Raw genomic sequence first — 17,567 nt, 5'->3', positions numbered from 1 at the left:
GGAGAAGAGGAGAGAAGAGAGAGTTTGTTTGTTTGTTTGTTTGTTTGTTTGTTTGTTACGCTAACGGATATAAGGAGCTTTTTCAACAACAAGGTGGAGGGAGAACTCTCGCCTGTCAGACTGAGAGGCTCAGGTAACCTCAGGTGAAGTAAAGGACTCTCTCAGTGTTTAGATTACCCACTGAGATTAGTTATCTCAGTGGGTAATCTAAACTCTAAACGTTTTGGTCACGATTAATATAAACAATTATTTCTGAGGCACACGTTTATATGATCATTATAGGTATAAAAAAAATAAGAGAATAAATGAAAAACAGTTATGAAATACTATGACAGTAAAACAAGAATAGAGTTTAAAAGGGGAGTGATTTGTAAAATATCCATAAAGAAAAAGTAAATATGTTAACAGTTCTGTTTCATATGGGTGTTGAGAGATGTATCCATAGATCTCTTCATTTTGCTCTCAAAGTGCACCAGATTGATACATTTAACTTCAATATTTTTTTTTTAAATCTTCCCGGGGGAGCATGCCCCCGGACCCCCCCTAGAGGAGGTTAGGTCCACTCCCCACTTATAAAAATAGCACTTTACCCCTGCTTACACCTATATGCCGTGAGCTGATTATCGAGCCTTCATTGTAACAGTCGCGGGTACATTGTGTATTTGCGTGGGGATTGTTGCAGTACAAAATTCTACTGTAGCGACCGGTACATTGATGGGAAACCCTAAATGTTTGAGCACCCTCTATGAAACGTCAAGCTACCCCACAGCACCCCCAAAAGAAAATATCTGGCGCCGCCACTGAGCCTGCAACCCCGTTTTGAAGAAATGTGCAGTGCAAAACAGGCTCATTGCAGCCACTAATGATAAGACACACTTTTTTGCCAAATATCAGCATTTTCTTTCTTTTCATTTCTTTGCACAGATTGCAAAGTGGCAAAGTATTATAACTTATTGTTCTAGCAAAGGGATTGCACAATTGTATTATGTATTTATTTTGTTGAGCACACAGACTTATGGAGCATTGTTTTATTATCACTGTTCTAGCAAAGTGATTTTTCTTTTTTTTTTTAAAGGAATGCTCACGTTCATAGTGATGTATTTCAATAAATGTTAACTTGGCCCATTACGGGACTATTTGTGTTGGGGGGGCCGGACTTTTTTTTTTTCTCCAAAGGGAGGCCTGACGGAAAAAGTTTGAGAACCACTTCCCTTCATCCAACATCCTTAAAGTTGTTGGGTACAGAAGACGTTAGTGTAGGTTAATCATCAATAAAAACAAAAGTGGGCTATTCCAATTATTTCTAGAACACAATTTCTGAGGCATTTAAGACTTAGCTGACTCATGCTTCTTTTGTAAATGATCACACTTGTACTTGTTTTTTGAGGACAGAACATTCAGGTGCCTCAATTAATTAAAGTTAACATGTTTGTTTTTTTTGCTCTATGGAAGTTATCTTGATGATCATGCATATCTATTATTGGGGGAGATAATCTTGGTTACCTCAGCTTAAAATGTTAACTAAGTCTCCATAGAGTTAATGACAAAACTGCAGACTCCTACATTAGCGCTTTCACAGATGTAAAACCAAAAATGTTATAATGTGCAAAAATACAGAACTGTAGGTTACGTCTCACAGTTAAACATTGCACACTATATTATATTAACCCATCCTACATGTGATTTGGCATTTTCCATCCAAAATGTGATCCATATTCTCTGACATTTTTTAATTTGGATCTTAATTATGTCCAACAAGTTCCTGATTGCTTTTGGTTAGCTCACCTCAGGGTGATATCTGTTAAAAATTCATTTCATACCTGAATTAATATCATAAAAGTGACGGAAGTGGAGTTAGACATATCAAATATTCACCAAATGTGACCATTGAAATGTGACAAATGCCGATTAATAAATAATTTATTAGCTCTTTTATCAGCCATCGAGTTTTCTCTTTTAAATGTTAGTTAGTCATTACTTTTCAACCTTCTCTGTCATGTCAGCAGGAGCACAGGCTGTTAAAGGGACTGACGCTTAAACGACAAAATGAGAACATACTGCACGGTTGCAAATCCCACATGAACAAACTTTCACCACCCCAGCGTACACTTAATCAGTGTTTTTATCATACCACTATTTCTTAATTTTGTCCTCAGGCCATTCCTGTCCTGGAATGTATCACTCCTCAAGTATATGTATCATATTTAAGGTCAATCATTCATAAGCATCCTAACATGAGTGGAAATGATTTTTTTTTTTCTTGTGAAACAGTTAAATGTATTTGTTTGAGTTAAATCGGACACTTCAAATACTTACAAATGTAAACCCTTAAACATATATTATGTCATTTTCTCACAGAATAGGGCTCTGGATTAAAACAATAATGGAGTTATTAAATATGTCAAACGTTAACTAAGACACCCACGGTAGCAGGTAAATTCCATGACGGATTGGACAGTGTCCCGGCTGCTTTTTGTCGTCACGCCCCCTGTAGTTTGCTGCCAGGTGCAACAGACAGCTTATTTCTCAAAGTTGATGTTTTACCCTGCTTGAACTTATTCTCGCTTTTTTCTCGAGGTATAGTTGCTCCATACACTAGAAATGTGTTCCTTTTCTACCTAAACATTAGCATGTCGTTTTTGTTTGTTCGTAAAATGTGTCTCCTCTATTAAGCTATATATACATACAGTACATAAAAAAAAGCTTGTTTTTGTGTTTTGTTATTTTGTGTAATACTGGCAGGAAAGCATTGTGTGTTTTATACTATGAATTGTATTTTGATTCTAGCTCTTTGTCTCCAAGTGTGTCTCAGAGCTTGCATGTCAAATGTTTTTTGCGTGGTCTTGTAAAAGTTTGTCTGTGAAAGGAAGGGAGAGACCTGAAGGGACTATTTGGGAGTTGCCTGGCTTTTCTCTGGCTCTCCCTTATGTGCTGTCACTGACCCGAGGTGTTATTAAGTCTCCAGGAGCACAAGATACAATTAAACAAAGTTGATACTGTTTTTCAAATGGACAAATTACACTTAAAATGCTTAAAATAAATTTTGATTAAAGTGAAAATGTTTACCAATAAGAGTGTCTGCAGTAAAACTGTTAATGCTTGTGTGAGTGGAAACTCTACCTTTGGATTCAGCTATTTCAGGACCAAATTCTATTACTCACAAAAGTCCAAAGACCAGAGAGTGGTGCAGGGAGGAACTGGGAGAGGGGTTGGAGGACAGGGAGAGGAGGAGGAGGGAGGGTGAGGGAGCAGAGGGAGGGAAGTGAGAGACCAGTCTTTTGGATTTCTCATTAATTCAGTGTGACCCTCTCTTTCAGTTTTTTTTTTAAAGCCCTCCCACTGACCATTATCAGCCCAGGCCTTATATATGCAGCCTGCCGCAGTTGTTTGTGAGTACATACACTTTTCAGAGTTCGAACCCACAGCCAGACAGCCACTCTGCCTACCACCATGAGAGAGTTGAAGAGCAAGGATTTCTGGAGGGCCGTGCTGGCTGAACTGGTTGGCATGACCCTTTTCATTTTCCTCAGCATCTCAACAGCTATTGGGAACAAGAACAACTCCAACCCAGACCAGGAGGTGAAGGTGTCGCTGGCCTTCGGACTGGCCATTGCCACGCTGGCTCAGAGTTTGGGTCACATCAGTGGAGCCCACCTGAATCCTGCAGTCACCCTCGGGATGCTGGCCAGCTGCCAGATCAGCGTGTTGAAGGCCGTCATGTACATTGTGGCGCAGATGCTGGGCTCTGCTCTGGCCAGTGGCATTGTGTATGGAGCACGTCCAAATACTACTGATGCACTGGGGCTCAACTCTGTAAGTACATGTTGTGTAAATGCTGTTGACAGAACATGTGATAATATGTCAAATTTGGGAAGTCTAACCTCCAACACTTCCAGAGAATGTGATGCACTGCGATGTGATTGAACAGGATATGTTTAAAGTGCCTTCACATTTTTGATGTTAACCACCCAGGGAAAACTGAGGATGTATGCACTTAATTTGGTGTTGTTTTTTGTGCATTCTGTCACTGCTTAATATTGAATGGTGACACATGGTTTAAGCATTTCTAACTGCAACAGCTGCAAAGGAAAATCTGCAATGTCAACTCTTATTCTCAGCTGTTTTGGTAAACGTGGGGTTTTGCACAATAAAACCGCTACACTCCTCTCTCTGATATCTGTAATATGTACCATCAGCTGCATCCTTGTCAAAAAGCTATTGAGTGCAAAGGCATGATATCTGCTCACTTAGGAGAAACTGTTCTGCCCCATACACGGTGTGCCACAGCTGAATAACACTGATCAGGTTTTCCATGTGGCACTTTAGAGCCTGTGCCAAACTGCTGTCAGACTTGCTGGGCGATGCCAGCAGCTACTAAATGGGAAGTTATCCTGACGGGAAACAATCCGTCTAACTGACACAGACTGATCAACTGTTTTTGTTTTGGATCCTCTCTAACTCTCACAGCTCAACGGTGTCACTCCCAGTCAAGGTGTGGGCATTGAGCTCCTGGCAACCTTCCAGCTTGTGCTGTGTGTCATTGCAGTCACTGATAAAAGGCGGCGTGATGTCACCGGCTCAGCACCCCTGGCCATTGGCCTCTCAGTATGCCTGGGACACTTGGCAGCTGTAAGTACCTCACAACCATCTCCAAAAGCAGTTTATCTAGAATTAGGCACAGTATGTAAACAGACATGATGGAGTGAAACAAATGTAATCTATTGCTATTGTTGAAGCTAATACCCCTCACCCCCTACTCTATAATACCACCAGACCATGTAGCTGAAGATATCCTCTCATGCTGTCTTTTTGTTGTTGAGTACAGATCAGCTACACAGGCTGTGGCATCAATCCCGCCCGCTCCTTTGGTCCGGCTTTGATCCTGAACAATTTCACGGACCACTGGGTAAGTCAGAGATGGAAGCACAAAAGCTCTTTACGTGTGCCTCACATTTTTCCGCATGCATATTACATGTCAAGCTGAGATAACTCAATGAACCCAAAAGAGACTGATGATTCCATTACCTGTGAACCGGTTTTCATGAGTTAATCAGTTATGGTGTTCCTATTGTTTCACAATTAGCTGAGATATCGATAAAAGTAAACCTTTTGAACTTGATTATCTTTCTGAGATAACGCCAGTTTTAGGCATGTCAGGTGTTAACCAATGCCAAAGCAGAGACTCATCAGAGTTTTCCATTGCAGGTGTACTGGGTGGGGCCAATGTGTGGCGGTGTTGCAGCCGCTCTCGTCTACGACTTCCTGCTGTCCCCGAAATACGATGACTTTCCCAATCGCATGAAGGTCCTGGTCAGCGGGCCAGTTGGAGATTATGATGTTAACGGAGGCAACGACGCTAATGTGGAGATGACGACGAAATAGTCCCCTGCAGTCACAATCACTTAATTTCATTGTACATGTTTATGCTCCTGTAAAAAAATATATAGTGTAGGTCGTTTTTGTGTTAATGTGAAATACCAATGAGGATTGTGGTAACGGGTCAGTTAGTGTCACTTTCAAATTCTCTAGTTTGTTTGACCCCAACACACAAGTCGAGGAGGAAGTGTGCCGAAATATCTTCCCATATCAGTATTCTATGACGAGCCATTTTTTGTAAACTCTATGTGCCTGTAGTATTTTTTTTCTAATGGATAATGTATTATGTGTCACTTTTTTAAGTAAATAAAACACTTGTTGTTAAAAAAAAACGTTGTGTGCTTTCTTGTCACTAAAAATAATCTGGCATCTGATTTTATAAATGACATTTTTCCTCCTCTTAGCAATCAGCTCTAACCAGTCAGGCCTGCAAAGCCGTTATAATTATGAAACATGAAACAAAAACATTATATTGGATAATTATTATCTTGTTTAAAAGAGAAAATATTTCATTACATTATAAAGTTATATTCACCAGATCTGTTAGAGTGCAGTATATTGGGATTGAGATACATATTAGTGTGTTTTCCATATTTCTTCCAGATGAAAACAGATTCATCCATGGTCAGATTAACCTTTCAGGGGCCCCCAGGGCAAACACTTGCTGTTGGGCCTCTTCCTGCGGACCTCTAAGGGTTTAGGACCCCTAGGGGTGTGAGGCCCCTGATGATGGTCCGGACCGTTGGTAATCTAGTCTTGGATTTAACTGATAAGAAATGAGTGTCCGGAGTCTGCATTCCTGAAGAACTTAAGCCAAATGATCTTATTTATTATTCCTTTTCAAACATGTTTCAGCTTCTGTATTTCTCAATGACTGCCACGACAATTTTACAATCTGTTTGGGGAATGCTATTAAAGCTGCATGCTAATCAGAGAAGAAGTGAAAGTGCAGACTTTCTCAAAGGCAAGTCAGACAAACAAAAGGTGAACCCACTTAAAAAGATTGATTGTTTTTTAAATACATGTGAAAGATAAGAAGAGCTTAAACAGAGATATTAACGCTGTGTGTGTGTGTGTGTGTGTGTGTGTGTGTGTGTGTGTGTGTGTGTGTGTGTGTGTGTGTGTGTGTGTGTGTGTGTGTGTGTGAATTGTATTTGTAAACACCTGTTATTAATAGGATCATGGACTTATCAGCATGCATTTAACTGCATTTAAATGATCGCATCTTGTCTCTCTAATGCTTTGGAAAAGGTTCAACACTGGCTGAACAACAATTGCTTACAGTTAAATGTAAAAAAAACAGTATGCATGATGTTCAGTAAACGACCAGTCAAAATCGAAGGATCCAACGTGTTTTTAAACAGAGCAGAAATAGAACTAGTCTCCCACTTCAAGTATCTTGGAGTCATACTGGACTCGAACTTGACTTTTAAGAAACATATCAAGAAAGTATCCAATACTATTAAATTCAACTTGCAAAATGTTAAACAAATTAGACCCTTCTTAACTGTCAATGCTGCAAAGTCATACCGTTTTACAAACTGGTCATTTGCTTGTGCCACAAACCTGAAACCAATAGAACAGCTGTACAAGAGAGCTATCAAGGTGTTTGACAGAAAGCCTAATTCATACCACCACTGTACCATCCTTGAAAAACACAATTTCTTGAGCTTTGACAATTTTAAGTCTTTTAAAAGTATGTGCTTTATTTATAAATGTTTACATGGACTGCCCCCCCCCCCCCCCCCCCCCCCTTAGGGGAATTCATCCACAAAAAACACACTGGACGCTGCACTAGGTCAGAAACCGGAGGAGACTGTGAAGTCCACCGCAGACGGACCACTTTTGGACAAAATGTCCTTTCCATTAAAGGCAGCTCATTGTGGAATAGCCTCCCAACTGAGATACGGGATTGTCCCACTCTCAATAGTTTCAAAGGTCAACTCAAAGAATGGTTGAGAAACAAGCAGACGTGCAATCACTACTAAATGCACTTTAATACAGGGGTATCTCCCCCTGCACTTTATGTATCTCTTGTATCTTCTCTTGCACTTGATATGTGGTTGCTGCTATATTGTATTAGCATGTCATAAATACTTGTGTATGCTGCTCTTGCTTTTTTGCACTTTTTGCATATCATGTATTTTGTTTTTGCTATGTTTGTAAAATGTAAACTTCTTGAATGTTTTATGTGAGGGACTGCGGATGGAAATTAGCTCAAAGCTAAATCTGGCACTGTTACACTTGACACATTTTAATGTTTTAAGTGTTCATTACTGTGCATTGTCCCTGCCAAATAAACGATTAAATAAATAAATAAACTGAGATTCTCCTCGTGGTGATTTTAAGTTGAGACAGAAAATACGGTCGTCTCTAAGCCATCAAAACATTATGAATCATCAGTGGGAAATATTGGCCTACAATTTGGCCACAGATACTCAGCTTCAATATTCACTGAGCCAACCTCTCTCCAAAGAAATGTTGAACCTGGCTACATTTTTAGCTGGACTGCAACACAAGGTCATAAATTATCCGTGGTGGCGGGGGAATAAAATGTGATTTAAGGATATCCCCAAAGGCTTAGTAAGATTTGTATCCCAACCTACTGAGAGGAAAACTGAACGTAAGACTCAACTAAAGCTTTGATCCTGCAGTCTAGATAAACTGCTGGAGATTAACAGACAAATCCAAATTGGACCCACTGAACATAAGAAACTTGTTATCATCTTTTAGACAATCTCAAATAGGTTTTAGTTTCAACACTTGCTGTTCATTAATTATGATTTCTTGTTTTCACTTATTTCTATCAACTAGGAGGGAAACTATTTAGGTTGTAAGTTACATTTCCCTTGCTTAACAGACCAGCATACATATTGATTATATACTTGACTTGCCTCTACTTCTGCATGATTACATGTTCTGTGTGTCTCCTATAATCTTAGGTGAGGTTCAACTCTCATGACAGACCACATTGATAAATTCTCTCAGGGGTTCTTCAGAAAACCTGCATGTTGATGTGATATTCCTCTGAAAGACTCGATTTTGGGGGGATGGGCCATATTTTAATCTTATTTACATCTGAAAGCCAGGGATGTGAAAAGCATGGGTGAATGAAGCGCACAAGTGAGGAGGTTTTCCCACTGACACGGGATTCCTTTGGAAGGCTGTCCACATCAAGAGAAAACCTCCTTCTCTCTGACAAATCAACTGGGTGGAAATAAATGATATTTGCTTGATCATTTCTTAACACATCTGTTTCAGTAACTGTTTATATTTTTATTTGAGGCACTTTCAAACTGATATATTTTTCTTTAAAAAAAAGCACTGTAATGAAAAAAACATCCAGATCAAAAGGGAATGTTATCTGCATGTGATTATGTTGTATTACATCTTAGCTCTTAACACAAAGACCTATCCGCTTATGTCAATAGCTTTCATATATTTAGCTAATTTTGTTTAATCAATTGGCTAAATGTTCTCGAATTTAATTTGGAAAAGAGGTAAACCCGTTGAACTGCAGCATTTAAAGATATTTTTTATATTTTAATTGTGATTTATATTTATTCCAGTAGCTACATTTTTTACTTATTCCCCCATTGCATAACACAAATAATGTGTTTCTAAGGCTGTTAGATACTGCTGATGAATGACCAAATACTGCTGTGTATTGATAATTATAATAAAGCTCTGTTTCAGTTAGTCCACTTGGTCCCATTGATCATAGATCTCTTTTTCAAGGGAGACCTGCATATTGACTATACTTCATATGAATGTAGGATATGTGCAGATGTTTGGCGTCTGGAGATGGATGAGGGGGCTTAAGAAATGCTGCAGTACAGTATAAGTTATGAACATGCCAAGTCAAAAAAGATTTTTCATCAAATTAAATATTGTTTGACAAGAGTTGTCAGGCCCATAGAGCTGCTCCTACTCATAAGGTTATAAAAGCATAAACTTTGTCCTTCCTGTCAGTTCTTCACGATTATCTCTCCACTCTCCTATCATATTTACTTTATGATGTGCACTAAATTGCTCCACTGCTCTTCGAGGCTGCTCTTCGGAAGTATTACATCCTTCACCCTCTCAATCATGTTATCATGTCTCATCTCATTTGTCTTGACTGCAAATGATATCACATTGCAACATATCCGTAATGGTTTTGAATGTTTCAAAAGGTCTCCAGCTGATCTCAGACAGATAGAAATGACTGTTAATGTTGAGAAGTTAAAGAAATAACTGAATTTGAACAAGCAAGATATATATATTGCAAAGAAGTGCTAGAAATGTCTTTTATAACATTACATTACATTACATTGCATTTAGCTGACGCTTTTATCCAAAGCGACTTACAATAAGTGCATTCGACCAACAAGATACAAACTTGAAGAAAACAGAATCATATAAGTACATCAGGTTTCATAGAGCCAAAACATTTCAAGTGCTACTCAACTGGCTTTAGATAAGCCAGTCCTTTATTAGTATATAAGTGCTTTGTTAGCAATTCTTTGTTAGTGCTTCTATCGCTCGAAGCGGAGTCGAAAGAGATGAGTTTTCAGTCTGCGCCGGAAGATGTGCACGCTATCTGCTGTCCTGATTTCAATAGGGAGCTCATTCCACCATTTTGGAGCCAGGATAGCAAACCGACATGTTTTTGTTGATGGGAACTTGGGTCCCCCTCGTAGTGCTGGTGCAGCGAGCCGTTTGGCCGATGATAAAGAAGAATGATCTTCCTTTTGGTTGGACCATTGTTGCCACAGTCAAATGTGATGCCTTGACAGGTTTCTCTATATATCTTCTGACAAGAAGACAAGTAGCAGTGTGACCCTTTAACCCATCAGTCTGTTCACACAGACACACAGAGAGGCAGAATGGGAAACTGGTTTCCTTGCTGAGAATTCAAAAGATCCCATTTCCTTCACAGCGGCATATGAGTGATGTTGGCTTCAATGCAGCCTGCCCTGCATGACACATGCTCAGAATAGAAGTAGATGGAAAGATAGGGAAACCTTTGACAAAGAGCTGCAACAAGTAATGGGCAGGGAGTGTCCTTCACACATCTGGATGCTGTTCACACCTTGGATTCCACATTGGCCTGGAAATAAGCCAAATAACCTTAAAAGATACCTTTTAAAGCTCTGGATACCCTTTTTTAATTTAATGTTACAGCAATCATAATTGAAATTGCAGATTAAAGACGTAGCATTGATTGAATTATGCTTGCAAATTGCTGATTGCTGCGTGAGAAATGTTGCACTTAAATGCGCACAAACCTTGCTATTTTTTATCTGATAAATCATTTACATATTATAACATTTCTAATTCACTTGGTTCTTCTCTCATAAAGTAACAGTTTGAAGTCTATTTAATGAGTTGTGATTAACAGTAAAAGCAGCACTCTGTTTCACTTGTAAAGTACTGAAGAGAAGCTCATTCTCATTGGTTGAAATGAACACCTCTCAGCTGCTTTTAATCAGACCTGATGTTATCCAAAGCAACCCACTTTTGTGTTTTCAATTGGTTTGCTGTTTGAAGCAAATATCAGCCACAGCAAAGGTGTATCACTTAAACACTGCCCGAAATATGTCTGTTAGCATGAAGTGGACGGTTCTCTGAGTAGCCATGGCATAAAATAAAACAGGGGCACTTTGGAGGGCAGTTCTTCATCGGCCTCTCGGCTGCAATAGGGGACCAAAATAATTCTTACCCTGACCAGGAGATAAAGGTTGTGTTAGCCTTTGGCTTGGCCGTGCGACATTGGCCCAGTGTATCGGTCACATCAGCGGTGCCCACCTGAATCCTGCCATCACCCTCGGCCTCCTGGCCTGCTGCCAGATAAGTATGCTTAGGGCCTTTTTCTACATGATGGTCCAGATTTTGGGAGCAGTGGCTGGCAGTGCCATTGTGTATGGCATCAGGCCAGAAACCACAGAATGACTTGGTGTTAAAAAAGTTGCATTCCTGAGTAACAGTCCCCTTAATGAATAACAGGTGCTGCGCAGATTGAGTGGCAATTGGTGAATTTCCTTCAGCCAACATTTTCTGCAGAAGCAATTAACTTTTTGTCGTCTGTCTTTTGTTCTCATGAAGACTTGAATCATGTTGCCAACTAAAGCATGGTCCAACTCTTTAACCTGTTAGGCCCCAAGCCTGTTTTTCAGGTCTCATTTCCAGAACAAATGACCATAACTACACTTCTAAAAGGGGAAAATTAATAATCTTTTTTCTCAAAGTAATGATAAACCTGTGAGTTGGATGTAGAAAAGTCAGAATCAATATAGATGTTTTTTATTTTAAAGAAAATTCAGATTGAACATAGTAAAAAAACTGTAAATGATAGTGTCCGTCCAAACATTCTTTTTTACTTATAGTGAAAACTACCCTTGGATGATGGGTTAGTAGACTAAAAGCTTTAGGAATCCAAAGTACAACATATAATAAGTACCCTGTATCAAGATTGATGCAAAACAAGTGACATTTGTCCTTTTTAGAGAGGTTTAGCAAAAAAAACTCCACCTCTGAGGTCATTTGGGTGGAAATGGGCGTTTTTGCCGTTTCTCTGGAACCCATTGGTCGATTTTGATGATTGACATCTCTTTTTAACCGCTAGACCCAATGGAATCGAAGGAAAGTTTCACATACACACACAGGTTACCAAATAAGGAGTGAGAGTGACGCGTGGCCAAAACCGGAGCTGCAACACACTCTGGTGGCTACCATTAGCAGCTAATTTTTATTCTCCGATTTTTGCATAAAAATGGAATTATGGATTATCAATAATTTTTTCAAAGTGACAGAGACATTGGATTAACCTATGGATTAACCTTCAGCTGCGTTTTTTCTCGTTTTAATGCCATTGAACACGACTTTTGATCAGAATAACAGCTAAGGTGAGCATATCTCCGTGTTTTGCTACCTAAAGCTACGTCGTGTGTATTTGCTTCCTCTGTCACGAGTTCTGATCGCTCAGTGATGATCCTTATATTTCTATAATCTGTGGACTCTCAGGATGTTAGCTAAACTTGTTTGTGCAGATCCAATAAGTATATTGATCGGTATAGCTAGAGTTCTGTGCTAACGTCGTTAAGATGTTTTCGCACAGGGCTAATTCAGAGACTCAGCGTAAGCCTTGTTTTCTTTTGCAAAAGAAAAAAAAGATCATCAGTTAGCTGAGTTTCTTCCCATTACATGGATATGAAACATTCATAGTTTATTAAATCTTAAAGGTAGGGTAGGTAAGTTTGAGAAACCGGCTCGAGATACACTTTTTGTTATATTCCATGGAATGCTCTTAACATCCCGATAGCAATGAATATCTTAAGTGCTTTGACAAAAAATCCATAAAAAATTTCAAAGCACGACCAATCATTTTAGCCGGCCCGGCTAAAATAACTGGATGGCCTACCTGCCTGTCAGCCTTCCATCTGTGCACAAACTTATCTCTTGCCCTCATTGGTCATGTGCGCGTTTGTGTGCGTTGGAGGAGGGGCTCTATAAGGAAGTGGCAGATTTTCTCCGGTTGTGTATTTTCAAATTTTAGCGATATCGAGCCTTGCAGATGTTGTGGTTTCGGACCCGCCGAAGGCTCCGTGGGGTCCAAGAGGTTTTAACAGCGGGCTTTATTCCATTTCCGTTTGATTATTTTCTTAGTACAGGTGTTGCAGAAGTCGAGGCAAAATGTTCCTCTAATCATAATTAACAAAATAGATAGATGGCTAACTGAAGTGTTTTTCTCCTTGTTGCAGCTCAATGGAATTAGCCCATTACAAGGCTTTGGTGTGGAGTTCCTGCTCACCCTGCAGTTGGTCCTGTGTGTGATGGCAGTCACCGACAAAAGACGTGACGTTGATGGATTTGCACCTCTTGCGATCGGCTTGTCTGTAGTGCTGGAACATTTCCACCCTTAACTAAATTGGTAGATGGTTTCTATATCTTGCTGTGGCCATACAATGGATTGGCACGAAATTCAAAAGATTCACTATTCAAAGGCTTTATTGTCATGTGCACAATAGCTAAAGCCTAGTTGCTGGCAATGACAATCTTAAGTCCCAGGCTCCTTCAACAGCACAATATAAGACATACAAATAAATGAAATGGGATGAACTGTCTGTGAATGAGGCTTTGATGACAGCCAGGAGACATGTGGTGTTTTACAGATCAGCTTCACAGGATGCAGCATTAACCCAGCACGATCCCTGGGGCCTGCAATTATACAGGAGTCTTTTGATGACCATTGGGTATGTATTGTTAAGCTGTAAATAATATTATTACAGTGCTGAATTTGTGAGCAGAGCTGTGTCTGGCCTGTTATTTTGTGTTTCAGGTGTACTGGGCAGGACCAATGAGTGGTGGTTTGGTGGCATCTTTTCTGTATGATTTTCTACTGGCACCCAGAAATGAGCCCTTCAGAGAAAAAACACGAGTCCTTTTCTGCTGTGGCCACAAGAAATGTACGTCGATGAACCCTTTCATGAGAATATCACATAATGATCAAGAGAACATTTTGGCATTGAAATAAAATACTTTTGTACATGAAGGCAGTAGACCTTTTTGAATGTCTTGAAATTAAAATGTTAGATACATGTATGTGGTAGACAAAACTGGTTTTATTTAAGGGTGGGCAAGTTGAAACCATTACTCAAACACTAGTATCAATATGCTGAAGATGTTTGTTAAGACTGCTTGATACATTTTGAAGCAGTGTTGTGAAGTGCATGTCCTGCTCAGTCAGTGTTGGTGAGATCAGACATGAGATCACTGTTTCATTTGCCGTTACACTTTTCTTGTGTTTGGCAGGAATTGTCGAGCTTCGAGATGTGTCCTCCATGCCATGTTGCATAATTTAGCAGTGTGTGTGCCAGCAGTTCAGGAAGCGCGGGCAGCAAATCAGTTGCAGCAATAGCTACACAAGTGTCATGTTGAGTTGTGTGTATACCTTTTTGGAAGGGTATTTTCCTGGCAACGTCAGTCCTACAGCGGTACAAAGGGGTCACCGCCTACATTGCTGGTGCAATACAGGAAAGGTGCTTTACAAAGGAGAACAGAGGTCATGATAAGGGCATGAACAACTTTAAAACCAAAACAAATACTTGGAGTTATATAACACTAATGGGAAAACAATCTAAATAGTTTTGGTTAATTAAAACAAAAATCATGCATGTCAAAAACCTGTATTTGATTGTACTGCATGTTACATTTTGATTGCAGGAATGGGCTGCATAAAATATTGTTTACATGTATAAGCATACTACATATTACCAGTAAGAATTATTCCATTCTATGAATACAATTTGCAGATGAGTTTCACTAGATGTGGTATGAATCCTGCCTGCTCCTTTGAAACAGCTCTGATAAGAAGTGAAATGGATGACCCATGGCTAATATCAGTAAACAATTTGAAGCAACCATTTTTTTTCTCTAAAATCCCATTTCACTTTGTCAAAGACAAATGTAGCAGATCTCTGCTTTCATTCCAGGTGTACTTGCTGGGGCCAATGTTCGGAGGCATAGCAGCAGCTCTTATCTATGACTTCCTTCTGTACCAAGGAACACAACACTTCAGTACGTAGTGTAACAATCAGAATAAAGATCTACTCTCACTAAATATATAATTATTCATGGCTTTCCTCCCTTCAAGGATGAATATTTCTCGCTCCAGTGAATGTAATTATAACTGTGTCAGTTTGCCTCCTCATAAACCTACTAACGTGCATAATGCTATTAAATGCCTCAATGAATGATAGCCGCGCTTGTGGGTTTATCTCTCTTATACGACTCAACTCTTCTTCACATCGATTTTTATGGTGGGATTTCAGCGGCTGGTCATGTGACAGTGGCCAATCTAAAATCTCCACTCTTTGTTTGCTTAACCTCGGAGGTCAGGGCATTGTGTTTAGCCTCTTGTTTTGAAGTTTGTCCTCAACAACATGGACAATGCTCTTTTTGTTGCCCCTCAGTCATTTTGTCTGAGACTGTCCTTCATCAAATTATTTTGGCTCTCATGTTGTGCTTGATTATTCCATGATTTGGCATGGAAGAGTGTTCACTGGTGCTCTCATTATAGTTATCTAGACAAAATAAACAATTGGGCTTAACCTGCTTTCAGAGTGACATAATTATATTCAACACAAAAAAATTGCCTGTCTAACACATTTCCTGTACATTCTCAAAGGCTTCTTTGATACAAACAAAGATGCAACCCATCAATTAATTGAACCTACAGCCAAAGCATGAAATAAATTCCTCTGTGCAACATACTTTAAACAATGGAAAACACCTCAATGAGCCACACTGTCATGTTCCTTTATTACAATGAACATGTCATTGTAGTTTATTTCCAGTCAAATTGCACATACACTGTCCTAGTGCAGTACAGAAATAACTAGCTGTTCAAATGTGTATTAACCGAGACTGCAATTATTCCTGCACAAATACTATTTACTTCAGTTTGAGTAATATTTGCTGAACGCTCCAGTGAACAGTTGTTTTAGAAACCAAGCCTTTTTAAAAACAAAACGATGTGTGTCCTGCTCTACAGGACTTAAGTCTGCAGAAGGGACATGGGCACCAAAAACCTTAGGAGACAGACTAAGATATTGTTTGCTTGTTTTTTTTTATGGAACATATTGTAAAAAAAAAAAAATAACTATGGAGTGACACCTCCATACATTGACTTGCTTAGCAGGACACGGAGTATCTTCTCTTAACATTTGTAACCCTAACCCCCTGTCTCAACATAGTTTCTAATGCTGGGCCCTTATCTGTAATCTACTTGCCACGCTCACTCCCTCTCTGCTTTTTATCACTTTTTGGCAAAAGTTAAATAAACGATGTGTCAGAAAGAGGGCCTGTGGGGGGTTGGGGCACAGTTATATATCTGTGGAACTACGTGCAGAACTCCGCGTTTAAAAAACAAGGTGCCAATCAAAACCGCAGGAAAAAACAGTTCTCACTTCGTCTACTCATGACTACTGCGCTCATACAGACATGATGATATGATTCCCTCAGCTCTTTCTAGATGACTCCACTGACATACAGTACGTTTTCACAACCTTGGTATTTTTCAAAAAACTTTGGCTCAAGACTTTTAGGTTCAGTTAACAGTGTTTGTGTCGGCAGGGATATCGCTTGTCAGATGGTGCAGAAGGTGAATGGTCCCACTTCTACAATCTACTACAGAGGCCCTGACCCGAAACTGCTTGGTAAACAAACACAGATCAAAACTGGCCACAGTGTTCCCATTGGTTCTGTCAAAGTTAAAAGCATATTCTGGGATTCATGTAAACCAAAGGCTAACCTCACCACCAACAATACACAAAATTATGAAACCTGTTATTGCTCTATAATTCATTAATTTAGATGCACGAGTGACTGGACCTACACTCTTCCATAAGTGGGTCTAAAAGGACCCGTATTAGAATAATATGTGTTTTTATGCCATTTTTGTCATTTTGGTTAAGAAAAATCACTTGTATAATATTTAGTATTATATTTTGGTTCACATTAGAAATATTTTATATTTAACTTTTCACAATTTATAGTTTTAGAAAAAAAAATTACATTTTGAAAAAAAACGTTTTGAACATATTGTCCCAAAGATCTCCGCTATTCTGAGAGACTCACAGTATTCCAGTCCCTTTTTAAAACTCATCTCTTCTCCTCTTGTCTACTCATAGCCCCCCCCCCCCCCCCATCAATCCATGCCGGTTGATCAAGTTTGATAGTCCTACCCCCACCCTAACCTTCCCTTATATTGTAAAGCGATTTTGAGTCCTTGAAAAGCCCTATACAAATATAATGTATTATTATTATTATTATTATTATTATTATTATTATTATTATACTGACAGGTATCAGATCTTGCTGTGTACAATAATCTTCCTGAGAGGTGTCACTTGTGATGTAGTCTGTGTGGTCTACAGTGAATGTATTCCTGACAGCCACAGGTGATGAGAATCAAAGGTTCCCATAGGATTCCATAGAAAATGCATGCAGGTCATTTTTGACCGACTTACATGTATGGAAGCTTGGGGTAGTAATACAAAAACTACAATTTCTTAAAATTTAAAATGTGAATGGCATGATATCCAAAACATGTTTTTTGAGGAATAGATGGAATATGAAATGATAAAAAAATGTAATTACAAAGATACTTCAAGAAAACCACCTCACCGGGCCCAAAAATACCCACTTAT

General features: G+C 39.2%; 1 protein-coding gene and 1 pseudogene across 1 annotated transcript; both read left to right on the top strand.

Annotated features, from left to right (window-relative positions):
• Nucleotides 1-3,410: 3,410 nt before the first annotated feature.
• LOC117489001 (aquaporin-1-like) lies at nucleotides 3,411-5,708 on the top strand (the record flags this gene model as incomplete). Its single annotated transcript, XM_034138218.1, is given in 4 exon segments — nucleotides 3,411-3,813; nucleotides 4,468-4,629; nucleotides 4,826-4,906; nucleotides 5,206-5,708. Coding segments are annotated over 4 exon segments (823 nt in total), but the record flags the coding sequence as incomplete, so codon positions are not given.
• Nucleotides 5,709-10,956: 5,248 nt separating this feature from the next.
• Nucleotides 10,957-14,942, top strand: LOC117488554 (annotated as a pseudogene).
• Nucleotides 14,943-17,567: the final 2,625 nt, after the last annotated feature.

This window comes from Trematomus bernacchii, unplaced genomic scaffold (genome assembly GCF_902827165.1).
Source record: "Trematomus bernacchii unplaced genomic scaffold, fTreBer1.1, whole genome shotgun sequence".
Lineage (NCBI taxonomy): Eukaryota > Metazoa > Chordata > Actinopteri > Perciformes > Nototheniidae > Trematomus > Trematomus bernacchii.
The sequence above is the reverse complement of the archived record's forward strand: the minus strand, read 5'-3'. Positions and strand labels throughout refer to the sequence as shown.